The sequence below is a fragment of the Lontra canadensis genome, unplaced genomic scaffold (assembly GCF_010015895.1).
Source record: "Lontra canadensis isolate GAN:19392208 unplaced genomic scaffold, GSC_riverotter_1.0 scaffold3, whole genome shotgun sequence".
Classification (NCBI taxonomy): Eukaryota; Metazoa; Chordata; class Mammalia; order Carnivora; family Mustelidae; genus Lontra; species Lontra canadensis.
This window is the reverse complement of record NW_022630997.1, coordinates 16,797,524-16,825,382: the sequence shown is the minus strand read 5'-3', so window position 1 is coordinate 16,825,382 and position 27,859 is coordinate 16,797,524. Positions and strand designations below refer to the sequence as shown.

General features: G+C 38.2%; 1 protein-coding gene across 7 annotated transcripts in view; it reads left to right on the top strand.

Annotated features, from left to right (window-relative positions):
* The window catches only part of BTRC (beta-transducin repeat containing E3 ubiquitin protein ligase), a 177,615-nt gene extending 150,681 nt beyond the window's left edge, over positions 1-26,934 (top strand). For 6 of the 7 annotated variants that reach the window (XM_032882023.1, XM_032881987.1, XM_032881977.1 and 3 more), the window contains 11 exons: positions 1,779-2,010; positions 5,636-5,822; positions 10,228-10,324; positions 11,129-11,266; positions 11,744-11,862; positions 13,519-13,768; positions 14,509-14,627; positions 16,100-16,210; positions 17,624-17,702; positions 24,514-24,706; positions 26,601-26,676. In XM_032882023.1, the coding sequence (XP_032737914.1) occupies positions 1,779-2,010; positions 5,636-5,822; positions 10,228-10,324; positions 11,129-11,266; positions 11,744-11,862; positions 13,519-13,768; positions 14,509-14,627; positions 16,100-16,210; positions 17,624-17,702; positions 24,514-24,675 (1,494 nt within the window). In that variant the 3' untranslated portion in view covers positions 24,676-24,706; positions 26,601-26,676. Of the gene's footprint in view, positions 1-1,778; positions 2,011-5,635; positions 5,823-10,227; positions 10,325-11,128; positions 11,267-11,743; positions 11,863-13,518; positions 13,769-14,508; positions 14,628-16,099; positions 16,211-17,623; positions 17,703-24,513; positions 24,707-26,600 lie in introns of all 7 variants that reach the window. The other variant, XM_032881996.1, reaches the window with a different exon arrangement.
* The last annotated feature ends 925 nt before the right edge of the window (positions 26,935-27,859 follow it).

Genomic DNA, 27,859 nt, shown 5'->3' with positions numbered 1-27,859 from the left:
GGTAGCCTAAATCTCTTACAGGGTGGCTCCAGGCTCTAAGAAAAAGTAAGCAGAAGCTGTGTGGGCTTAGGAGTCCTAGAATGTCACTTTCTCCCCATTCTGTCAGCCAAAGTCCAGATTCAAAAGCTAAGATAAACTCTACCTTTTCACGGGAGGAATGGCATTCGTGTTCAGGCAGGGATGGAATTGTCCCAAGCCATCACTGGAGATTAGCTGTCACCACATGAATGATCTGGATGATCTGGCTTGGACTACTCCAACTATACTCTCCACACTGGGCCTCTTACCTATTCCTTGAACATGTCAGAGAGACTGCCACCCAGGACCTTTGCCCTCAAATTCCCTTTGCCCTAGATGTTTCTTCCCCCGTGTAACACAATGTCTAGTCCCCACATTTCCTTTCATGTCTCAGTTTAAATGTCATCTCTTTAGAAAAGCTATCTCTGACCCCTCTGACTTAAATAACTATATTAGTTTTTTGTGTGTTTTTTTTTTTTTTAATTGCTACGTAACAAATTAGGTTAAAATGGCACCCATTCATCAGCTCACAGTTTTCTAGGTCAGAATTCTGGCACAGCATGGCTCGGGTTCCTCAGCTCCTAGTATCACAAGACGGAGGTGAAGATGCTGACCAGGCTGAGTTCACATCTGGAGGCTCTGAGGGAAAATTCTCTTCTCAGATCATTGTTGTCAGAATACAGTACCTTGCCTTTGTAGGCTTGAGGTCCCCATTTCCTTACTGGCTGTCACCTGGATGCTCAGTCAGCTCTCAGAGGCTGACCACATCCTTTTACATGAGGTCCCCCTTCTTCTTCTGCAACCAATTAGAGTGAACTCTCTGCTTTTAAAGGGCTCATTTGATAGGTCAGACCCATTGCAGTAATCTCCCCATCTTAAGGCCAGCCGATTTGGCACCTTAATTAAATCAAAGCAGTACCTATGTGTTTGTTTGAATACCTGAGGGAAGATACGTGTACACCACGAACCGAGAATCTTGGGGTCAACCATCTTAGAATTTTGCCTACTACAATAACATGTAGTTTTTTCCTATTCCCTTATTTTTCTTAATAGCACTATCCACCTTATATTTTCTATTTCTTTATGGTTTTATCATGCTGTACACACTGCAGTATAAGTGCCTGATGATAGAGATTGCTGTTTTTGTTCGGTGTTGTATTCCTAGCACTTAGGACAGTGTTTGACACATTGTAGGTGCTCAGTTGATACTTACTGAATGAACTAATAAATAAAAAGATTTTGTGGCATGTAATTTTGATTTCTTTTTTAAAAGGAAAATGTTAGATTGAGCATATAAATGTTACAGTTAAGCTTTATCTCCAAAGGTACTAGAGTCTCAAATTATTCATCAGCCTTTCTTTGCACAGAACGTTTCTTATTTGACTGTTAAAAAATAAATTGTAATTGTACAAATGCCCAGTAACTGGTGTATACAAGAAAAAACAAATTAGCTTTTTTGCTTGCTAGTAATAATAACTTAGCATGCTTTCAGCTTTCTTCTGTAGATCTCCAAATAATATCTTCCTGTGAACTTTTAGAAATGGATGCCTAGTTGTCCAGCATTGTTCCTGATTTACCAACTTACCGTGGTCTTTGTGTGGCTTTCCGTGTAATTGTTCACAAATATCCAGTTACTAATGAGTAACAGCATGAGCTCCAACATACAGACATAACAAAGCATGCCAGATCAGAAAAGTATCTATTTCCCTCCTTTTCAATACTTACTGTTTTTGTTTCTTTTTAATCCACTTCTTCTACAGACAAAACTTGCCAATGGCACTTCCAGTATGATTGTGCCCAAGCAACGAAAGCTCTCAGCAAGCTATGAGAAGGAAAAAGAACTGTGTGTCAAATATTTTGAGCAGTGGTCAGAGTCCGATCAAGTGGAATTTGTGGAACATCTTATATCCCAAATGTGTCATTACCAACATGGGCACATAAACTCGTATCTTAAACCTATGTTGCAGAGGGATTTCATAACTGCTCTGCCAGGTATGTCTACGGGTGCTTGTGTGTTATTAATTTGCCTGGAAGATATGTTACAATGGTAGTGGAACTGGAGTTTCATCTCTCTTTTTAAAAGTCTTTATTGGCTTGATTTTTATAAACTGAGTCCTTTAATCGTACCTTCTTGGGAGTATAAATACCCAAAATCACTCTCTGGAAATAGAGACTCCTCTTTCCCCTGTCTTCTCTGCATCTCATGCCCTTCTAGTCATCCTGTTCTTACCCACTGAGAGATGCAAATAAAAATATTTTCCGAGGTATTACCTTGATAATGTGTCTTAGTTTTTAAGATATGCTAACTTATGTACTTGGATTTCTATGGGAACTTATCAACAATATTTAAATTATAGGACTGAATAGGAAGCATTTTTAATTGAGTATTTTAGAAAGAAAAGTATCTCAGGAGTCTTATAACATTAAATATGTAAACTCCCGGCTTTGCAGTCTCACTGTTTGCAGACTGCAAAGAGCTCTCAAAAACTATATCTATATCTATATCTATATCTATCTATCTATATATATATATATATATATATATACATATTTAAATACACACACATGCACATATACACTTAAATTTTTTTTTTTCAGGGGAGGATGATGATGTGGTTTTACTGAATGCTCAATGTGATCCTAGGACACTATGTAGACATCAGTATTTGGGGCAAATACTATCTCAAGAAAACATAGGATTGTCCTCTTTGTTAAAAGTTTGTTTTAGAAGAAAATATAGTTCAGGGGTGCCTGGGTGGCTCAATCAGATTAAGTGTCTGATTCTTGATTTTGGCTCAGGTCGTGATCTCAGGGTCAGGTCAGGAGATCAAGCCCTGCCTTGGGCTCCATTCTCTCTCTCCCTCTCCATTTCTTCTTGCCTCACACTAGCACTCTTTCTCTCTAAAAAAAAAAAAAAAGAAATCAAGAAAGAAAGAAAGAAAGAGAGAAAATAGAGTACAAAAGATGAGTGAATCTGTAAAATACCATATCTTCGTGTTTTTTTAATTTTTCCAGTTTCCTGATTATAGAAGTTACAGGAATTTTAGGAAATTCAAAACAGTTTAAAATATAAAAATGAAATTTCCCAGAACCCCACCATTCAGAGAGAGCTGCTGATATGCTGTTAATATTTTGGCCTTACTATTTAACTAATAGCTGATATGCTATTAATATTTGGCCTTAGTATTTTTTCTAGTTGTGTATATTTCCTTCTAAAGCTGGGATCATAAGTATTTGTAACATTTTCTCTCACTGTGTTTTCTTAATGTATTTTCCTATGTGTTCTTTTAAAACATAAATAGTATTATATATTCTTTATGATGGCCAAAACACATATTATTTAACACCTTTTTGGAACATATAAGTAGTTTAAAATGTTTTTCCTGTTATAAACTTTGCTGTGGTGGACATTCTTACTAATCTTTTGGGCATCCTAGGAAAAAACAAGAGAAGTGGGTTTCTTACATTAAAGAATTATGAACATTTTCAAGGTTTTTAATACTTGTGCCAAACTGTCCTCTATGAAAAATATACCAACCCTCTGTAAAACTGTGTATTACTTCTTTGCTTAATCTTTGCCAATTATCTTTTTGTAAATTTGTTTTTCCAAAATTGGAATTTAAATCCCCCTTTAAAACAAAAGAAATACCTATTTATAGCTTAGAAATAGCCATTTTAAAGCTAAATTTGTACCTATATTTTTTGTTAAATAGAATAGACTTCTGCCCCCTCTTCACTCATTGGATTTTGTTTTAGCCATAGGCAAACAGTTTTCATTGTGTGAACAATCTGTGTATACCTCATTACTGTGCTCTCCCCAATTACCAAGACATGCCACTATCTCAAGCATATACCACTAAGAGCTGAACAGGAGTTGATTAGACCTGTGTATCCTTTGCCTAATCCTGATCCCTGGTGTGTATCTGCTGACCATTTTCTAAGATATTAAATCATCAGTCTAATGTTTCATGGCCATTTTAACTTAAAAACCTATGCCATCTGGCTACATTTAGTAAACCAAACTACTTCAAAAAATGCCTATAATCCATTAACGTAATGGGTTTGTTTGGAGTGTTAGGTGAAATTACTTCCAAAGACTTACTGTAGGGACATAGCGAAAGATCAGGAGCAATTTGATGATAGCCGTTAAAAACGCAGGAATGGATTTTGGAAACTTCTGATGGCATAGAAAGTTTCATTTTAAACATGCAGGAACTGTACCATCACTGTTTTTTGCATGAAGAACTTATTATTATATCTTTAATTGGCTTATAGTCATTTTCCTTTAATAAGAATTAGGTGATGGATGCCTCCATCTGCTTATACTTAAATATGAACATGTGATGCCAGTCAAACAAAATCCATTTAATGCTTTCTTTTCCAAATCTGCTGAAAAATGTGACTGATATCCATACAATTTTATAATTAGAATAATGTTTAAGCACATTTGGATTGTTGCTAATGGCGTCCAAGTGTGTCTTTGTGTGCTTCAAGGGAAAGGCACAAAATGAAATGTGGTATTCTCTTTCCTGTTTGTTAAGTTTGTGCCTCAGGGAGTCAGAGTATGAAGGAATCCTTCTGCACTATTTAAGTCTTTAGCAAACCTCTGATATTTAACCTGAAAGAGAAGTAACTTCGAATGTGTTTGTCTCACTTGTGAATTAGAAGAGCAGCCAAAAGCTTTATTAGTATGATCATCCTATTTTATAGGATCTATTCCTCTGAGGCCTCAGTTACAGATTTGGGTGGTAGAGCATTTTAATTGGGAAGCCCATCCAGTTTAGTCAGCCCAAGATCTACTTCCACTGTTCTATATATATATATATATATACTTTTCCTCTATACATCCTACAAAATGGTCTCTGAAATGCCAACCAAGTTGTTTATTGGTCTGGGGTGTTTTTTGTTTTTGTTTTATTTTTTTGTTTTTGTTTGGTGAACTGTCATTTAGGTTTTATAGCAGCAACTACTCTCAAATGTAGTTTTTTTAAACATCTGAAATTAAAGTCATACTTGAACTTAAACAAACCTCTCTGTCTTTCCTCTCGGGATGTTCCTATTACCAGTCTGTATTTCCTTCTTCTCTTCTTTCTACATGCCCCAAATTCTATAACCCAGCACATTCTGACTTAGTGCCTCTCCCCCAGTACATTTAAAGGATATTTCTTTTACTGAACAGCTTTGGAACTGCAGCAGTAATAGAAAGAGAATGAGAAATGGACCTAATATAGAGATTTGGGGGGGGGGGGTCTGAATCACAGACTTTGAGATGCCATCCATAGAACATCCCCTAGTGCTGAAATCCATATAGATAGATGTGAATTGTTTTTCTGGAATCCTTTTTATTTTTAATGTCTTGGGGGGTTTGCTGGTTGTTAGCTTTAACTTCCTTATCTAAAGGAAGATGGAAAATATTGTTCATTTCTGTAACCTTATGGAAAAATTATTGACACTCATTTTACCCAAGTTTCTGTTTGAAAAAGAAACTGGACCACACTAGGGACAATGATGTGCCTTCGGAGCAGAATGAATGCTATTCTGTTTTTAAGGACTTTTTGTAAAAAATCATTCACCACCTATATTCTTCTTCTTTGCCCGCACTCCCCTCCCCCAACAGCTCGGGGTTTGGATCACATTGCTGAGAACATTCTGTCATACCTGGATGCCAGATCACTATGTGCTGCTGAACTTGTATGTAAGGAATGGTACCGAGTGACATCTGATGGCATGTTATGGAAGAAGCTCATCGAGAGGATGGTCAGGACAGATTCTCTGTGGCGAGGCCTGGCAGAACGAAGAGGGTGGTAAGCCTTTTAACTTTCTTACTATTACAGATGAACTTCAGGACCTGGCCATTCAGAATCTTTGGAATAACACTGGGAACTAGTGAGACTGCTTATCATTAATATGTGATTTAGCTGGTTTATAGTACAAAATGTAAAGTAGTTGTACATGTACTTAGGCATTTTTCTTCTGGCCAATCACTGATAAATGACATCATAATGTGTTAATACAGCTTTACAAAAAATTATTAAAAACTGACTTCTGTTGAGAGCATTCTGTTCTCTGGGCAGAAACTAGTGTCCTGACAAAGGGCTGAGAGGCAGTTTGTAAGACAGATGACTTTAAATCACACAGAAGCCATCAGATGCCTGAAATAATCCTGAACAAATAAGTATTTTCTCCTTCGGAAGATTTCTTGTCTTTAATCCATGCCTGTGGTATTTTCTCACCTTTGTAATCAAAATTATTTTTACGCGCAACTAGAATAAGAACTCTAGTCATCAGAAAGAGTGAAGTGTGGGATCTAGAGTGTATCACTTTTTCTTCATAAGATCCATATTTTCTCAAGATTGTACTGCTTAATCCCAAATTCCTTAAGGCATTATATAGTTAGCAGCCTAAGAGACTTCACCAATTTTGTTGTTCTTTTAACATACAGGTACCATTTCATTAGAACTTACAGAAGATACTTTCTGTATGTAATTTCCTCTCAGAGGATATCTCTAGAATGTCACTATAAGAAAGTTAGGTGTGAATATTTCATAAGTAAAATAAAGGTGACATAGTAAGTATTTTAGCTGATAGATATGCACCAGCAGGCATATGTGTGCTCAGGGATCTCCTGAGCAATTAATTTTATCAATTATTTATCTTGGACCATAAAAAGATACAAAACAGTTAAGAAAAGAGGATCAGCTTTTCTTAGCAATTTTCATTAAAATATAGTTGGCTTCTTTTTTTTTTTTTTGCAGCTTTGAAATTCATTAATATATTATAAACATAATGGCCTCTAAGTATTATACTAAGTGCTTCAAGAAATTTTTGTCATTCTGACTATTAAGAAGACTTAAAATTTCTTTCAAATTCAGTTAAAGGAAGCAAACATCAGGCAGTTGTTTGGCCATATAAAAATGAATAAATGAAACCATAATGTTATTCTTCTCAGATATGTTTTTATTTTCACTGTATAGAAAAATCAAAGCCTTTCATACCTTACTTTATACTTTGGAAATAAACTCTTTATAGTTTAAAAAAGCAAGAAAGTATATAGTTATATGGGATTCCAAGTCCATCATTTTGTTAAGCATGTCAGGACCAGCCTTAGATATAGAGCAGTTACTGACATGGGAGAATTTTAGGGTAGCTAGGAATATTCCACTACCCCTCATGGGAAAATAAAAGAAGAGAAAAGAAAAGAACAAAAAAAAGAAAAAGAGAAGAAGGTCCTCCAAATTGGAACTCCTGGCCTGAAATCTCTTATCACAGGGATTCACTCCCATAGTGATAAAGGTTTTCTTCCCTGTTAAAATACACTTTGCTCACATTTGGACTGTAAATAATAGTAAACCTTTATCAGACATTGGGAGTTCACAGATACTTTTTTTGAGGGCAAGAAGAAGAAGTAGATGGGCAGATTTGGGCAGATGCATGTGAAAATGCCAAAAATAAGTGTAGGCTCTGCTTGGCATGGCAGTAAATAGCACGATCTGTTACCGTTAGTTATAAAGAAAGAAAACAAACAAGATCATTGAAAAGATGGCCTTTTGGCCTTTTAAAGGGGTATGTGAAGGGATGGCTAAGGAATAATCTAGGATCCAGTATTAATTTTATTACTCTTTCCACTATCTGTTCAATCACAGGAACCCATTCCTGTTCTTTTGAGTATCCTTCAGAGTTGAGACCATATTCCTTTGTCTTAAGCCACATTTGTCATCTTAGCTTGATAAAGCCCCATGAAATTACAAGTATTTGTCCACCCCATGAAGACCTCCACTAATAGTCCCTTGACTTTTCTCTGGCTGCTTCTATTTTTAAACATTGCCTTATCTTCTTGTGTTAGTGTCCTCCCCAACTTTTTAAAAAATGTAATCTATGATCACTTTCTCATCTTCTTTCAGATTGTTTTACTAAGCCTACTGTGTCAATAAAATCTTTCTGTCATACCTTTCCCCAGATGCTGGCTTTGAAAGTTTCTTCCATTTCCTCCAACCAAAAAAAAAAAAAAAAAAGTAAATATAGTTCTGTAGTGAAACTTCAGGTTTAAATTCTACTCCACTGTTGTATTTTGTATCTACATGAATTTGACAGTTCATGACATGAACTCTTTTCGTTTTCTATCTTGAATAATATTGAATGCGCTCTTTCTGCTCAGTAATGGTAACTCTTAAAAGTGTAATAAAAGATCACTTGGGGAAGTCCATTTTCTTAATCAGCAGATCACATTTTACGATAACATTCTAAATTTAATATTTAGCATTTATCATGTACTCACATTCTCAGAGGTACTAGGCATTTCACATAGAAGTGGTCCCTCTTGTCAGAAGCTTCCATCATAAAAGGTTTTGACTTACAACACAGATCTAGACTGAAAAACTGATTTTTAACACTTTTTTTGTAGCACCTTTAACTTGAAAGAAATTTAGATACTTTAGCCAGGCATGAGATCAGAGATATGGTTTCTTATATGGTTTCTCTTTTCTTGGGATGTAGAGATAAGTTTCATTATGTATGAAGAAAATCCTGGGGTGCCTGTATTCAATTACCAAAGATTAAAAGGGGGGACAGGAATCTATGAGGGATGGTGGGCCCTGGGAGACAATAAAGTAGGTAAGAGTGTAGGCTCTGAAGTTAGACTTAGATTCAAATTCCAGGTCTACTCGCTGGCTATGTGACCTTGAACAAGCTACCTAATCTCCATGACATTTGATTTATTTACCTGAAATACAAATGTAGTGATTCTTACCTCAGAAAGGATGTTGGAATTGAAATTACCAAGTTACGTTTATTAACCAGACTTAAAATTTCTTCATGCAAAATCTGTTGTTTGCTTGCAGTGTGTTTACACAGGATAAGATTGTTCAGGGAAGTGTACTTGTAACCTAGAATTACCTCATAATGTGTCTTGTTTGCCCTTTATGTTGGCATATCATGTTTCTTGCTCCTATTAGCTCCCTTTTAAAAACTGTTATTTTAGCTTCCTTCTCCATTGCAGATTTCACAGAACTGAAAGCCAGTTACCTTCCTGATAGGAAATTTTCTCAACTAATTTTCAAGGTGTATAATAGGAAGAGGGCAGGGGAGAAGCGCTCCTGGAGACACTGAACAATTAATTATATTGTAATAGAGCTATAGAGGGAGGAGTGGATGACTGGCCCAGAGAAAACATGATTTCTCTGGTGCCAGGATTACACTCAGAGGCATTTCTGCCTATCTCCACTTTGCAAGGCACGGTGCCAGTGAGAACAGCAGTTAGTACACCCATAGAGGGGTTTACTAGCTTCCACACCGTGTTTGGTGAGTTCTTAACTTCAGGATGAGGAATTAAATTTTTTACCCAGCAGGAAGTGATTGCCATTTACTGATTTTTTTTGTAGCAAAGATCTAGCTTGGGATCTGAGTATTCCAGAGATGTGCTGTCATAAGGAAGGAGATGCTAACAAATGTTGCTCGCTGGGATCAAGCAAAGGCAGTAAAATGCATGTATGTATGTGCATAGCCAGGAACACACCTGTGAAAGAATGTCAAGCCTTAGACTTGAGAGCACAGTGCTCTTAGGCATTTTTGTCTTCTTCTATACCTGCTGCTGGACACTCCTGTGTTCCCTTTGTTTTCTGTCGAAATGAACTGAATTGCTGCTTTTAAAGCATAGCTGTGCTGATCGTGAACAGCCCGGGCGCCTGAGCTGCCACTCCACCTTACCCTATGTAAGTTCAGACTAGAAAAAATGATCTCCATAACAGAGACATTCTCACTGCCCATGATGCTAGGCTCCACTGACACAGGCACAGACTTACTCAGTGGGGAAAAAAACAAACAAACAAAAAAACTAGGGGCATGTGCCCAGTTCAGAGATAATAGTTTTCATCACCAATAAAACTTTCAAAAGATAAGACCAGTGCATCTGTTACAGAGGTCTGAAAGACGAGTTGATAAGTTCTGATTATACATACTCTGTTGACCTTACAACATTATACTCTGATGGCTATACTGCAAATCATCGTGTTGATAGTATTAACCTAGTTCCTTAGAATCTAGAAAGTTATTCCTTGGCGTGGGACTCCTGAAATCAGGCTTAGCTTTGTGCCTTTCCAGGCTAGTCATAGATATCATATGGAATGGTAACTGTGAAAACACTTTGAAGAACTATGAAGTTCCTTGTAAATGTATAATATTGTGATTTTTTATTGGGAAATATTTGTTTTTTAGGGGACAGTATTTATTCAAAAACAAACCTCCTGATGGGAATGCTCCTCCTAACTCTTTTTACAGAGCACTTTATCCTAAAATTATACAAGACATTGAGGTAAGAATCTATGTATATTTGAGTATTTGCCAAATAAAGTTATTTTTGGTAAATAGGGCAGGTAAAATATAACAAATTGCCAGGCAAAAAATTTTAAAGCTTTTAAAGATTGTTTACTGGGGCGCCTGGGTGGCTCAGTGGGTTAAAGCCTCTGCCTTCGGCTCTGGTCATGATCCCAGGGTCCTGGGATCGAGCCCCGCATCAGGTTCTCTGTTCAGCAGGGAGCCTGCCTCCCCTGCTCTCTCTCTGCCTGCCTCACTTCCTACTTGTGATCTGTCTGTCAAACAAATAAATAAAATCTTTAAAAAAATAAAAAAATAAAAAAAATAAAGATTGTTTACTGGTAGCTAAATGAGAAAGCAGAGATGGTATCTTCATGCAATAACAGTGAGACTGTTAAAGTTGCACTTACACATCTGATATTCAAATATCTTCTGAATTGAGCCTCCGTGGAAGTTCGGTAGTAGAAATGGCCACTACATATGTATGAGGAGCACTGAGCACATAACCTTATGTAGTTTATAGCTTGACCTCTGTTACCCTTTTTCCACCAGTTTATCATTTAATTGAATGAGTTATATGTGGGAGAGCTCTAGAAAATAAATCTTTAATAACTTTGCAAATGGAAAAATGTTATGCAATTTTAAACAGTGGCTTTTTAAAAACATTTTTAGTTTGCCTTAAGGTCTATGTATTTAATATAGTGAAGCATTGAACATTTGTTATTGGTTGCCATGAAAGTCAGATAAGAACTTAGTCCTGGTCCTTTCCTAATTACTTCCTCCTTACCATTCCTTCCCTCAGACAATAGAATCTAACTGGAGATGTGGAAGACATAGTTTACAGAGAATCCACTGCCGAAGTGAAACAAGCAAAGGGGTTTACTGTTTACAGTATGATGATCAAAAGATAGTCAGTGGCCTTCGAGACAACACAATCAAGGTGAGGTTTGTTTAGTTATGGGAAGGTGGGTGAATGAACAAGGCTGTCCGCGTTAATAAGGCAGTCTGAACGTCATACCTGAGCATTATTTCCAGAAAGTAAATGAGAGTTTTAGGTTGTTTCCAGTCCCAAAGCCTGAATCATTTCCTTAAAGGACAGTTACCTGCTTCCCGCCAGAAGCATGTACAGATAGTCCTACGGTTAAATTCTCTTCTTAAAGTGCATTGAATGTGCTGTTGCTCCTTTGGGCCTCACATAATTATAGCCTACCCCTGTTCCTTAATGAAAAGGATAAAGTCTGCATTAGTATTGAAGCCACACATATATATAGTGCTTAGCTATACCTATAGAAAAGAATGCATTCTACGTTGCTCTGGGCTTTGATTCTTTCGGGGAATCAAACACATAATAGAGCCAACAAGTCTCAGCAGCACCCCATTATCACATTGATCAAAAGGATCTTGTTTGCCATCCTAGATCTGGGATAAAAGCACGTTGGAATGCAAGCGAATTCTCACAGGCCACACGGGTTCTGTCCTGTGTCTCCAGTATGATGAGAGGGTGATCATAACTGGATCATCGGATTCCACAGTCAGGTAGAAAATTTCAAATGATCTTTCAAACTCTGGAAAATCAGATCTGCTCTGTTATTCGTCATAGATAGTAATTTTGTATATAGCTGCATGAACACACAGTTCTGAAACTTCCTAACTAAAGAGGAATAAGCCATCAACTCTCCACATCATTGTGTCCACCTAGAAACCTTGATTTAGAAATGATTGAGGCAAGTTTACATTTTTGAACACTGAAGAAAACTACATATTCTGTTTTAATTTGGGGGGAATCATCCATTACAGAAACTTGGTAAACTTTGCATTCTTTACAAAAACCAGCACACAGAGGAATGATGTGAATGGAATAAAGCCTCTTTTCAGGTGGTTATAACTGTGGTATAGGCATGCATTATCTCCTTTAAAATGTGTACAGGTGAGCAATGCTCTCTCTTTGCCAGCCCCTCCCCTGCTGTCCCTGCAGTTTTTAATTGCAAGCTTTACTCAGGGAGGGGCCTTCAATTTCCAGAGGCATTAGTGATTTGATGACACAGCCATTATGCTGCTGGAGTCCAGTGTAGCTTGAGTTTTGGGTACCAGCAACACTGCTGGAAACCTCTGTTAGGAGTTTTGCCTTAAGCTAAAGGATTTAGCAAACATAATGCATCAAAAGTAACTTAAAAAAAAAAAAAAGGAAAAAAGGCAGTTAACTGCATTGTTAGACTCTCTAAAGTTAAATGTTTACCACTCGAAATTATCCTCTGTGAAGAGAAAAGGCCGTTCCTTTTTCTTGTCTTTTGACTTAAAGGCATAGCAAACTCAGTTCTTACAGTTATCGACATTTAACATTTATTGATGCTGTGGAGTGCCTCAAGGAAGCTAATCATTGTAGAGGCTAACATCATTTATAGGATAAGGGACAAAATGATTTTCTAAAAGATGGGGTTAAATTGGAAAAGGAAATAAAATGTGTTATGAAAATCAAAGTAAATAAAATAGAGTAATCAAAGTTAAATATATCATCACACAAAATTCTTAGGCTGTCCAAACCTCCCACACTCTGCTGCTGTAAGTCCACCTTTATAATGGGATGGCTAGTTTTGATCTCTGCCCCATTCAAGGCACAGAAATGGGGCCTTAAACTCAGAGTGTAGTTCATCTTGTGCCTGGCCTGCATATGGTGAAATCGAAGATCCAGGGTAATTTGGCTCAAATCCACAGTACTAAGTCAGTCTGTTACAGAAGCTTCTTGGCCCATGTCAGTTCTGTTTCCTGAAGGCTACCCATGGGACACTAATGCTACTGTTATGGGTCAGATTCCTACTTCAAAATGTATCTCATTAAAGGTACCAGATTGAATGTCAGAAGTTTTATAATTATTTTGAAGTCTGGGCCCAGTTAGTAGGTGATCGTGGTTACATCTTCTTTCCTATTCCCCATAACTCACCTAGATTTCAAGTAGTTTGTCTTAAGGGTTTCACACTGACAGCATCCTGTCTCTTCCTTTTCCTGCTCTCCTAGTCCAGCCTTCTGTCTATGACTTCCCCCATGGTCCATCAGAACTCTTCACCTCAGCTCAGCCTCAAAGCTGCTAATTAGGAAAATGGGGCGGGATGGATGGGGAATGTGGTGGTCAAATAGGATTATAGCCAGGAGCACCATCGAAACCTCAGATAACCTTTTTAATGTTGTTTGTTTCAGGGTATGGGATGTAAATACAGGTGAAATGCTAAACACGTTGATTCACCATTGTGAAGCAGTTCTGCACTTGCGTTTCAATAATGGCATGATGGTGACGTGCTCCAAAGACCGTTCCATTGCTGTATGGGATATGGCCTCCCCAACTGACATCACCCTCCGGAGGGTGCTAGTCGGACACCGAGCTGCTGTCAATGTTGTAGATTTTGATGACAAGTACATCGTTTCTGCATCTGGAGATAGGACTATAAAGGTAATGAGGCATTTTTCAGTAATTCCCCAACTTAGAGTAAGGGAGTTCATGTGAAAATCTGAACAAACAAAATTTCATATTTAAACATCAGTGTAGAGTAATTTAATATTCAGACACTAGTCTATGTGTAAAAAGGCAACAAGTTAGACAAGCTGTATGAAAATCTTACGTATCTTATTCCTGTAAATAATGGTGAGTATGAGAAGGGCAGGGTTAAATTTAGCTTCAAGAAAATTTGGCTGCAGGGCGCCTGGGTGGCTCAGTGGGTTGAGCCTCTGCCTTTGGCTCAGGTCATGTTCTCAGGGTCCTGGGATCGAGCCCCGCATCGGGTTCTCTGATCAGCAGGGAGCCTGCTTCCTCCTCTCTCTCTCTGCCTGCCTCTCTGCCTGCTTGTGATCTCTGTCAAATAAGTAAAATCTTAAAATAAGAAAGAAAGAAAGAAAGAAAGAAAGAGAAAGAAGGAAAGAAAGAAAATTTGGCTGCAAACGAGATTAGCCCCATAAGAGTAAATCAATTGGAAGAATTCTCATGTGATAGCAGCCAACTATAAATTAGCCCTTTGTTGTTGTGAATTAAACTTGTCCATTTTTTCCCGTCTCTGTTTTTGATTTGGTGTGGTTTGAGAAGTTGTCTTCCCCCTATTGGCTCAGTGCTATTTTCTGCTTTCCCAAGACTCCAATTACCATAGATCTTACTAGTAAAAGCACCAAATCAACTGCCAAATGCTATTTCTGTTTCAGGTATGGAACACAAGTACTTGTGAATTTGTGAGGACCTTAAATGGACACAAACGCGGCATTGCCTGTTTGCAGTACCGAGACAGACTGGTCGTGAGTGGCTCATCTGACAACACTATTAGGTGAGCAGCAGGTGCTCTTACCCAGAAGGGATCACTGTTACCCTGCCTTTCATTGTTAGCACACAGAAGTCTGAGTGTGTTATCTTCGAGTGTGTTATGTTTCTAATAAAATGTTTTTCTTTTCTTTTCTTTTCTTTTTTTAAGTTTTGTATTTTTAAGTAATCTCTACCCCCAACATGGGGCTCCAAGTTAAAACCCTAAGATCAGGAGTCATTCCTGTCTACAGCTGAACCAGCCAGGCACCCCAGATGTTTTTCCTTTTTGTAGCTTCTCATGAGTCAAAAGTTGGCCAAAAAAGAAAAGTTTGCCCCAAGCAGAAAGCACAGCAAAGCCTTTTGTTGATGTGTTTTCTTCCTGTAATAGTTTTATTACCAGATAGACCTGTTTTAAAGGCACTGCTTGAATGAAGAAGTGGACAAGAATGATAAGTAGTTGGAGGCTGAAGGCCCTCCTCTTTAAATTCCTCCTGTGTACAGTTGAAAAGTGCTAATAAATAGCCAACGGCCTTTTCTCTCCACCAGTGTTCTTAAAAAAAAAAGAAGAAGAAGAAGAAGAAAAAAGAAAAAGATTTGTTTCCCTGCTACATATTGTGCACTTTTGTTTTCTTCACATTACATAATTGTCCAGGGAGTTGCCAGTCTTTGAAATTATGAAGAATCCACAGATTGAGATACTTTTTGGTGTTTTCTCTTCACAAAGGTGAATGACAGAGATACAAATAGAATTTGGAAGATTTATCAATCCTCTCTCTTCCTTCAGAAAGTACTAGGGTGAAAAGGCCATTTAAAAAATAAAACTGTATTTTATCTAAAGAAATTGTCATTTCATTTGGTTCAGTCTGAAAGCATGCAATTTTAAGATTTTATTTAAGTAATCTTTATACCTAACATGGGGCTCACTAACGCACAACCCTGAGATCAAGAGTCTCACGCTCTTCTGACAGCCAGCCAGGCACTGCCAGCTTTTTAAGTTAGTATATAAATGTTTTTGAGAACTTGCTTTTTGTTTCCATTATAGAGAAAGACTGTCCTGGACAGTGGGTGAAAACAGAGTGTCCTTAGTAACAGAGGTGGACATGCTTTGTGAAGACAGGATATCAGTGGCACTCTATAGCTCGTTCTTATTGGTGATTTCAGGAAGCATTACTTTTCTTGGCTTGGTCATTTCTTTCACAGGGAACTGGGTACATTGAATTCATCCTTTTTATGCCTTGGAGACCCTGGTTACAGGATTGTATAAAGCATTGTGCTTTGAAAATATATACTTCATTTGAACTTAAATCATACATTTTTTCTGCCTGAGTTATAAAGCAGAAAGGAAATAAATTACATTGAAAGCAATACATTTTTGTATGAATGTTGATTGATTTTATTTGGGGGGATTTTTTTAAGACATAAGAAGTATATTATTACGACATGCCAAGCTTAGAAAAGAATACGTGAAAATTCACTTGATTTAATTTTCTCTTCCAGATTATGGGACATAGAATGTGGTGCGTGTTTACGAGTATTAGAAGGCCATGAGGAATTGGTGCGATGTATTCGATTCGATAACAAGAGGATAGTCAGTGGGGCCTATGATGGGTGAGTTTGCTAACAGGGTTTTAAAAAAAAGCACATCTTGATCCCTTCTCCCTGAGAATGTTAAATATAGTATTAACTTGACTCTGAAACATTTGGATCTTACAGAAAGGATCTGCTACAATATTTCTTGTGTCTAATCTATGTGTTCTCCTCTCCTTTGTTTACTTTTCTAAAATGTTTTTCCCAGTCATTTATTTGCACTTGTTTGCTCATGATTTTCATTAATATTTTAGTTATTTGGTTATATATTTGTCTGTTTTACCCTATAAAACAAAGAACTGGGGAAACCCAGTATACCAGCATATGTGTATAAAATAATGACTTAATAAAACTGAAATATTGAAGGCAGTATCTTTGGGGCATAGTGTGATAGGCTCTTGAATTTGGATCTCTTTGAATAATTCCTAAAAGTGCAGCTCTCTTGTCTTCACTTCTCCTAGCATTTCAGTGACAAGTTTAGTAATCTTTATTTTCTTTGGTCTAATTTCCAGTGGTTTTAGAATCCGTTCATGTTGTGAACGGATCCCATGTCCAGCACTGCTAAACACATAGTAAACTCATACAAAAGTGTATTCACTTCTGAAAACCTCTTTATCATTTCTTCTTGTCAGAGTGCCTGATGTGGGGGGTAGAAGGCTGTAGTTCACAAAATGACAGATTTTTAAAAACCAGAAACTACCTTAAAATATTAGTTTAGGAGCTGGCTATAGTGAAGACAACTCACACAGCAGGAATAGACCATTCCCTCTGCTTTAAGTCGGCCATCACTGTTCTACCCGTGGGAAATTGTTCAGGGTATGAGGACATATCCAGCTATGTCATATTTTCTCATTGCCCTGGTTTTGATCTGTTGCCATCTTTATTGGATTTTGTCTGTTACTTACCTTGAGGAGACATGACTGTATGTTTGATTTTCAGAAGGGCTAAACTTTTCTTACTTAAATCAAAATATGAGAATTTGCTTGTATAAACTCCATAGTTCTTCAGTGGGCTCCACTTGTCCTGGTACATGTTACGTGCGCCATTCTTAGAATTGACCAGAAAGAAGATGCCTCAGAATTACAGGTTTCTAGGTCTAAGTAACCTCTTATATCATTAAGACATCTAATGTATAAGATCTCTTCCCAGCCACAAAGTGTGGTGTAACTTTACCCACTGTCTTCGGCTTGGTTAAAGCTAACCTATTTCTCGTGTTTAGGTTAAACCCATACATTTTCCCGTTAAGATCAATAGCCTCTATCCAAGAATGAATGCAAGAACCAAGTCTCCAAAACAAAAAAGTTTTTATATATTCCTGTGAACTGTATTTATCATATAAATCACATTCACCATGCATATTTATTGCCATGACTTTTTGCTATTCTTCCTTAATTTTGCTTTTAATTAAGATATTGTCCCCTTTTTGATCTTTAGAAAAATTAAAGTGTGGGATCTTGTAGCTGCTCTGGACCCCCGTGCTCCGGCAGGGACACTCTGTCTACGGACCCTTGTGGTAAGAGTCTCATTGTTTAGAGGGGGTTGGGAAACAGGAAGGAGAAGAAATTAAACATTGATATGCTATGGAATACAGATCTGGATTTGATACTTAGAAGCTCACAAAACCTACTACTAAGTGGAAAGGCAACCAGTACATGACAATAAAATATGTTTATATAGCGCCTTTCATCCAAAAGTGCTTTGGAGGCTATGTGTGGAGCAGAGCGTGGCAGCTGCTTAACAGCTGCACAGCAACTCCGCACCACAGTTTAGTACAGGAAGTGAGTAAGAATTCTGTATCCACCAGAAACGGTAGGGGGTACTTAGGGAAAGAGAGCATAATTACTCAAATTGGAACCTGTCCAGAAGCTGAGGACCTGCACACCTGTGCGGGCAAAAAGTGCCGTGGGAGCCTGTGGGAGCCCCCGGTCAGCCCCCTAGCTCTGCAGCCTGTTCGAGGCATGCTGCCTCCAGCAACGTGAATCCCACTGCTTTTATTCCTCATATACCCCCTTGCCATGAACATCTTGACATTTGAAGGAAGAAGTGACTCAAAAGGAGGAAAGTCACCTTTGAAAGCACTAAATTCTTTATCATGGTGTTCACCAAACGCCCGGATGAGAGAATGGCCTAAGGTTAAAAGCTGCTGCCATTTGAAAAAGAAGATTAGGTGGGGCACCAGGGAGCTTAACGCAGGAAAAAGATGAGAGCTAGCATTTGAAGCCCAGTATTCTGAATCCTAACTCTGAACATTTGGTGGTCTCTGCTCTGGAGAATCGAGAGAGAGGGAGAGAGGCAGGCATTTCTTTGTCTTCCTTGTTGGATTTAAAGCTCATTCTTGCAGCACCAGACCTGCTTTATTTGCATGTTTCACACATGTTTTTTGAAATGTGTATTTTCATTCATTTACAGTTAGTCTAAGTGAGGTATAATTTATACACGGCAGAATTTACCCTTTTTCAGTGTATTTTTTCTGAATTTTGCAGTGTGTAAAACACCTCAACCGAGATCTAGAACATTTCTATCACCCCAAAAATGATGCCCCTTCATATTAATCCCCTCTTCCCCCACCCCAGCAACTGTTCATCTGATCTCTTCCAGTGCTTCTGCTGTCTCACGTATGTCCTGTAAAGTCAGTCGTACAGTGTGTAGCTTTCATGTATGGGTTTAACCTAAACACGAGATGCGTTCATGTTGCTGCCTGTGTTTGTGCTCTGTTCTTTTGTACTGCTGAGTAGTAGTCCACGGTGTGGATGAGCCAGTTTGTTTATTTGCTCACCAGCTGAAGGACATTGGGAACGCTTCCAGTTTGGGGTGATGCTGAAAACATTACCTTATAGATCTTTGAGTATACATACTATTTTCCTTCCTCTAAGGTAAATACCTAGGAGTGCAGTTTCTGGATCCTATAATAAGTGTGTGTTTAAATTTGAAAGAAACTACAGGCTGTTTCCCAAAGTGGCATTTTGGGAGTTCACAAATGCAAACCATTTTGTATTTCCACTGCTGGAATGTATGAGAGTCCCATTTTTCCTTTTTTCCACATCCTTGATAGCACTTGGTATTGTCAGCTTTTTAAGAATCATAGCCATTTGAGTGGGTGTGTAGTGGTTGTAGTTTTAATTTGCATTTCTGTGATAATTAATGGTGTAGAACATCTTTTTATTTGCTTTTCTTTTATGCAGTGTCTGTTCATATCTTGTCCTCATTCATTTATTGAGTTGTCTGTGTAAGTTTTAAAAACCGACTTATTGAGATAAAATCGACATAAAATATAGAGGACATATTTTAAGTGTACAACTCAATAAATTCTGATAGGTGTACATATCAGTTAAACCATCCACTTCAACCAAGATAATGAACATATCTTCATGCCCCCTCTATAATCTCTCCTTCCAATCCCACCCCACTTTCTGCTACTCCAATCCCCAGGTAACCACTGATCTGCTTTCTGTCAATATTGATTAGATGGCATTTTCTAGGTTTTATAAACAGACTCATACAGTACAGTATTTACTCTTTTTTGTCTGTCTCTTTTCGCTAAGCTTAATTATTTTGAGATTCACCCATGTTGTTGATTTATATCAATAGTTCATTGCTTTTTAAAAATTGCTGAGTAGGTACTGTACTGTATGGTTATACTATAATTTGTTTATTCTTTTGCCGGTTGATGGAAATTTGGGTTGTTTCCAGTTTGGGGCTATCATAAATAAAGTTTTTATAAATATTTGTGTACAGTGAAATGAACATACGCTTTCATTTCTCTGGGGTAATTGATAAGAACAGAATAGTTAAGTCGTATGTTAAGTGTATGTTTTGTATTTTTAAAAACTGCCGAACTGTTTTCCAAAACGGTTTTATCATGTGACAGTGCATGAGAGTTCCAGTTACTCCACGTCCCCCGATACTTAGTACAGTGTTTTTGAGTCATTCTAATAGTGTGTCCTGAGACCTCATTGTGATTTTAATTTGCATATACCTAATGTTAATAATGTTCAGCATCTTCTCATGCATTTATTTGCATCTGTGTATCCACTTTGGTGAAGTATCTGTTTGAATCTTTTGCTAATTTTTTTTTAAAGATTTTATTCATTCATTTGACAGAGATCGCAAGTAGGCAGAGAGGCAGGCAGAGAGAGAGGAGGAAGCAGACTCCCCTCTGAGCAGAGAGTCCGATGAGGGGCTCAATCCCAGGACCCTTGGATCATGACCTGAGCTGAAGGCAGAGGCTTAACCCACTGAGCCACCCAGGCGCCCCTGCTAATTTTTTTAATTGGTTGGATTTCTTACTGAGTTTTAAGATTTCTTTCATATATTCAGGATAATATAAGTCCTTTCTGAGATTGGTGATTCACAAATATATTCTCCCAGTCCATGTTTTGTTTTTCATTCTTTTAAGAGTACCTTTTGGAAATTCTTGATTTTTGTTAAGTCCAGTGTATTAGCTTTTTCTGTTATGGATTGTGTCATTTGCAGTTATATCTAAAAAAAAATCTTTACTTAATCCAGAGTTGTGAAGATCTTCCCCTGTGTTTTCTTCTAGAATTTTTATAGTTTTAGGCTTTACATTTTGGTCTGTGACTCATTTTGAGTCCATTTTTATAGATGGTACAGGTATGGATCAAAGTTATATGGATATCCAATATTCCAGCACTGTTTATTCAAAAGACTATCTTTTTTCGTCTGAATTGCCTTCTGTAGCTTTGTCAAAAATCAATTGACTATATTATGTGGGTCTACTTATGGACCTATTCAGGTCCATTGATCTTTTTGTCTGTCATGATGCCAGTATCATACTTTCTTGGTTTACTGCAGCTTTTTATTAATTCTTGAAGTGTACATCCTTCAACTTCATTCCTTTTCAGAGTTTTTTGGGTCCTTTGAATTTTCATGTGAATTTTAGAATCTGCCAATTTTAACAACCCCAAAAAATAATAATAATAAAATAAAAGATGAGATTTTCACTGGGATTTTGATGGATCTAGATCAGTTTGGAGAGAAATAACTTAACAACACTGTCTTCTGGTCCATGAACAAAGACATTAAAAACAAATGGAGCGTTTTTGTTTAGGTCTTTAAATTTCTCAACAATGTTTTGTTAAGAACATTGTTTAGGTCTTTAAATTTCTCAGTGTTTTATAGCCTTCAGTGTAAAGGTCTGAGACATCTTTTGTCATATTTATCACTAAGTATTTCATCTTTTTAGTGCTGTTGTAAATGATATTTTAATTTGGGGATATTTAAAATTTTTAATTTCTGATCTGTGCATTACAAGCATATAGAAATACACTCATTACTTCTTTTGCAATATGTGTACCTTTCATTTCCCTTGTTTCGTTGTACTGACTAAGACCTTCAGTACAATGTTCAAGAGAATTGGTAAGAGTGGTTGTCCTTATCTTGGGGAAAAGACGCTTGGTCTTTCACCATTTTCATATACATGTATATAGATACATGTTAGCTGTAGATTTTTTTGTAGATACCCATTATCAGGGGATTATGAAGTTTCTTTGTATTCCTTGATTGTTGAGAATCTTTATTAGGAATGGATTTTGTTAACTAACCTCTTTTATGTACACCCAAATGTTAAACCCAATTTTACGTCTCTATGGATCCCATGAACATTAAAAAGAATAGTAATCAAGGAATACTATGAACAACTCTGTGCCCCCAAATTTGATAATGTAGATGCAATGGATCAATTCCTTGAAAGATACAATCTTCTATAATTCACATAGGAAGAAATAGACAATCCGAATTGGACTATACGTATTAAAGAAATTAAATCAATAATTAATAACTTTACAAAACAGCACCAGGCCCAGATGGGTTCACTGGTGAATTCTACCAAGTGTTTAAGGAAGAAATTATACCAATTCTTCACATCTTTTGTAGAAGATAGAAGCAGAGTGAATACTTCCTGACTCATTCTATGAGGCCAGCATTACCCTCATACCAAAAGCAAGCAAAGGTGTTAAAAGTACAGATCAGTATGTCTCATAAACACAGGTGCTCATCTCTGAGCTCATTTACTTCTTGTAAAGATTGTAAAATGCTACAACTCTATGGAAAGCAGTATGGGGTTTCTCAAAAGATTAAAGGTAGAGTTAATGCTATGATCCAGCACCCTCAATTCCGAGTGTATATCCCAAAGAATTGAAAGCAGGATCTCAAAGTAATATTTCCACTCCCATATTCATATCAGTATTATTCACAGTAGCCAAGAGGTGGAAGCAACCCAAGTGTCATCAGCAGATGAATGAATTGGAATACATGTACAATAGAATATTATTCAGCCTTAAGAAGGGAAATACTGTTACATACTCCAACATGGATAATACTTGAGGACATTATTTTAAGTGAAACAGATGAGTCACAAAAGACAAATACCTTAATATTCTACTTAGAAGAAGTAAGTAAAGTCTACAGTGATCAAATGCAGAAAGTAGAATGGTGGTTGCCAGGGGTTGGGGGCGAGAGAAATAGGGAGTTGTTGTTAAATGGGTATAGAGTTTCAGTTTTGCAAGATGAAAAAGTTCTAGAGATTGATTGTATAGCAGTGGGAATGTACTTAACAATACTGAACTATACAACATTAACAGATAAAATGGTAAATTTTATGTGGTTTTTCCATGATGCAAATTAAAATATTTTTAAAAATAAGGTAATAGGCAAACACAATTGTATAACTAATAAAAGTTTATTAGGCAGGATTTTTTGGTAATATTTTAAACACTTTGCTTAAAATCTAAGTGTAGTCTTGTCACGGTCCTTATATTTAGTGATTTCACAGTAAAGAAAATACCTATACTTAATTAAAAGGTAGCAATATGCCAGGAAAATGAAGTAACTCTTTAAAGAAATCCTCATCAAAATATTAGCAAAGTGAATCCAGTGATGTTTAGTGTATATATGTGCATACACCATGACCCAAGTGGTATTTATTCCAGGTATACAGAACTGGTTTAATACTCAAAAATTCAACTGTATAATCCATCTTATCAAAAAGCTAAGAAGAAAAATCACATTGTTATATCAGTACATGCAGAAAAGGCATTTGGCAAAATCCAGTGCCCATTTATGATAAAAACTCTTCAACAAGCTAGAACAGAGGAGGTACTTCCTCAACTTCATACAGAAAAATGCAAATTGAAACTCCAGTAACATACCAAAATGTTTAAAATTAAAAAGATTGATAGTATCAGTTGGTTGGTAAAGATGTGGAGCAACTGAAACTCTGATACATTGCTGGTGAGAGTATCAATTGGCACAACTTTTATAAAACTGAAAAAATATAAAACTGTTTCCCTGTTCGTACTTAAACTAAACATATACCTGCTCCATCTGTGGCCCCACAGCACTACTAGGTGAAATGAGAGCATATATCCTTCAAAAAACATGGAGATAAATGTTCATAGCAGATTCACTAAATAGCCAAAACTACAGTCAACCCATATGTCCACCACAGGAGAAAAGATTAAATGTGTTTTCATTTAATGGAATGGCAACCAGTAATTTTACAAAAGAACATTACACGCAGTAACAAAGAGGTATCTTGCACTGTTGAGTAAGAGAAACCAGGCACAAAATAATACATGCTATATGAGTGTATTCATATGAAATTCAGGAACAGAAAAAATGAATTGATGCTGAAAGCATTGGGGTGAAGGTAAACTTGAGAAGTAAGGAGCATGAGAGCAATTTTCAGGATGCTGGAAATACTCTACATCTTGAACGAGGTGGTAGTTAATGCCAGCGTGCACTAGAGCAGGCTTGAACCTTGCTTATGAAAGTTCTCAAATTTTCATGAGTTTTGCAAGTTGGTTGGTCTTACATGGATAGTTTGAGATTAGCCACTGTAGCAGTTTTTACGCCATAAAAATGTATGCATGCATTTACAAATTGGGGAGAATTCGTTGATAAACATTTAGCAGCACACCTCGTATTACTGGTCATCAGTCTTGGCCTCTGATTTTAAAGGAATCCAACAGATACAGAAAGAAGGTAAGGCCAGGGAAGTACTGAGGAATGTTCTCATTCAGCCTAAACCAAGGAGAGTTAGCAGTAAGAAACCAGCATACTCTTTGTCATGGCTCAGCTCTAGTGAACATAACTTTGATTGTACAAAGTCAACTGCCCAGTGTTTTGACATTTTCCATTTTGCCCGTAATCCAGATTGCTTTTTCTCTGTGTTCTTGAAACAGCTAAATATTAGAGATTATCGTCATTCACATACATAGTCTTTCCATAGACTTCTTTGACATGTTGCTGAATCTGTGTCCTTTTGATTTTGAGTAGTTCAAAAGTTTTTGTTTCTGCTGCTTTAGGAGCATTCTGGAAGAGTTTTCCGACTCCAGTTTGATGAATTCCAGATTGTCAGTAGTTCACATGATGACACAATCCTCATCTGGGACTTCCTAAACGATCCAGCTGCCCAAGCTGAACCCCCCCGCTCCCCTTCTCGAACATACACCTATATCTCCAGATAAATAATCATACAGTGACCTCATATTTGCCCAGGTATGAAAAAAAATTGTGTACATAGCACTGTGGGTAGGAGATGGAATATTGTCTATTGCTAGCTCATGGAGCCTTCTCGTACCCTTTATCTCCAATTCCTGTAAAGCAGGTGAAATACCGGCTTGAGACAGGGCTGGGGCTGCACCTTGGACACTGTCTTTCATCAAGGTAGCTAGCCTCAGTTCTAGATGATTCTTGATCTAGATTTAGATGATCCTTATGTAGTAGAATGAATCCTTTCTGCCCCAGTTATCTAATAGGATTGTTAAGAAAATAAAATGAGAGTTGAATCCGTTTCAAAGCTAAGAGTAAGCTTTAAGGCCCATGACTTTGTAGTTGGCAGATCAAACCAGTTCCTGTAACAGAGAGCCTTTAAACCAAGTAAATAATGTGTAGGTAGAAAAATTTTTGGTGACATCTCTTAGATGACTTCTCACAGCTCTGCCTTGTCAGGGTCATTGGATTATAAAACATGGCTTTTTTATCCTTATCCCCAACCACCCCCCTCCAAAAAAGACCTTGAAAGTCGCTCTGGGGTTGGTGACAACTCCTTGTATTCTCCCACTTAAGTCTCCAACCTCCCTCTGAGGCAGGAGAACATCCTACATTTCATCTTTATCTCTGTGATGATATATTCAGATCACACCCCGTGTCAAATAGTTCAGATCCGTTAAGTAGGTCATCACCGGGCTGGGGAAACTGCACTAGTGGGGAATGTTGCTGTCGTTATGGTTTCTTATTTCCCAGACTTGCCTTAGTTCTGTGGCAGAGGTTACAGATTTAGTACACTTTTCTGCACGTCTTTCTGCAGTGGTTCTAAAGGGGGTGGTCCATGCCCTGCTGGACTCACTTCAGCGCTCACTGTTCTCATAGAGAACACGCTGCTTCCTGTCCCTCAGCCGGGTCACATAGGCAGGCTCAGGTGAGAATCCTAGATATGTGTCCCCGGGCAAGCAACTTCCATAGCCTCGTATTCCGTCTTAGTAAGATGGGTTGCAGTCCCTACCTCACAGAGCTGTTGTGAGGATTGCATTGAAATGTCACATTCTTATGTCAGAATTCTTAGAGCCTAGCACAGAACAAGCCCTCAGTAAGAAGTGGTCATTGTTAGTAATACTGTAATCATCATGTACCTATCCCCTCCTTTGCCAGATGAGATTATTATGGCATTTCGCCATATTTAATATTTTTCCTGGCTCTCTGTTTGTGTCTCCTTTCTCCTCTTCACCCCTGAAACAAAAACATTCCCTCAGAGTGTATCTCAGACTTTTTTTCCTTATCAAAGCTTCCTTTTTGTCTTCCTGAGGCTTCAGCTCTTGTCTTAACGTAGGTGACCCTCAAACTTGTATCTCTAGTCCTAACCTCTGTCTTTATCTCCAGGCCACATTACAGCCACCACCTATACATCCGTCCTTGACGTTCTGAGGAGTGTGTCTGGTGCACACTTCCAACACTCAGATTTTCCCCTCGTCCACTCTGCCAGGGCCCTCTGCCAAGTGGCCAGACAGCTTCATCCAGCTGCCCTACTTCTGCTGGTGGCACAACTGTGCTTCTGGCCACTGAGGGCCAGCACCTCAGAGCTAGCCTCACCTGCTCCACCATTACAGAAAGCAGGTGAGATCTTGGCAACCCATCAGAGTGACTCCTAATCTCAAGATATCAGAGTCACTCTGCACGGGCGCTGCTGCCCTGAGCATGTCCGTGAGCCCCACTGTGTCCCCAGGCAGGCACCGCAGCCCTTGACAGAAGCTCCTGCTTGGCGTGGGCAGGGAGCAGGTGTTAGGAAGGACCTCTGAGCCTTTCTCCCAATTGACAGCTAAAATTCTTCTCCTCTTAGAGCAAGTGAGAAATGTAGGGAAAGGGACTAATGACTCTGTGCTCTGTTTTCACACAGGACTCATTAAAGTTGCGGTATTTAACATATCTGCCAATACCAGGATGAGCAACAACAGTAACAATCAAACTACTACCCTCTTCCCCGGACTAGCCGAGGAGTGGGGCTCTGAGACTCCTGTTGGGACACAGTTGGTCTGCAGTCAGCCCAGGATGGTCTGCTCAGCACAGCTGACTGCTTCCATGCTGCTATCAGAAGATGTCTTTTATCTTTTGTGAATGATTGGAACTTTTAAACCTCACCTCACCTCCCCTCCTCTCCTCTCTGCACCTGTTTTTCCTCATTTGGTTCCAGACAAAGATGACTTATAAATATATTTAGTGTTTTGCCAGAATCTCTCTTGCTTTGCCGTTAAGCAGAAGAACTAGTTTCCCTATATAGCCTTCTGTGAGACCCAACTTCTAGGGGACAGGGGGTACAACTTCAAGCCAGACAGCACCCAGTTTCTCCCTGTGAACTCCAGGAATGCCCAGCACCTGGCAGGACCAGCCAAGCCCCACTGTGCTTAGGAGAAGACAGCTGTCGTATGGCCTTTGGGGCGAAAAAGCAAGAAAAACAATACACAACTGGAAGATCTGGGCCTCTTGCCTTTCATCTCTTTCTGTTTCTGTCCCTCCTCCCCTTTCTCCCACTCTCCTTCAACCTGTTTCCCTGCTGCACCTGCGAAGAAAGCATATGAAGAGAGGTTCTCAGTTAACATGAGGCAAATCAGCGAGAAAATGGCCAAACTCGGAGGAGTTAAATGCTGTCCAGTCAAAATTTCAAAGCCAGGCTTTTGCTGCAAGTGACCCTGTGTGGCAGCAGTGGGTTCTTAGAAGGTACTCTCATCATATCTGCAACTCTTCTCTCTCCTAACAACACCCCCTCCTCCAAAAAAGGTGGGGGCAGGGGCAGAAATTGCCTGGGCTCCATCAATGGCCACATCTTTTCTGGACTCAGCAGTCTCCTCGATTCCATGTAGAGTGTGGAAAGGAGTTGCTGATTGCATTTCCTCTCATTAACAATTAGATGTGTAATAAAAAGCATTGTACTTCATCTTAAATCACTGGTAAGGCTCAGCCTCAAGAAAGATTTGAAATGGCCAGAGCCAGTCCTGGGTACATTCTGCATAATAGTTCACATCTCTGACTTGCTCATCAGGGTCTGTGGGCACCCAGCTCCTGTGTCTTTGCCAAGACCACAATCAAAGTAGCTGAAGAGGTGGTCAGAGATAAAAGTGGATTTCTCTCTCATTTAGAACAGTAAATATCATCTCTCAG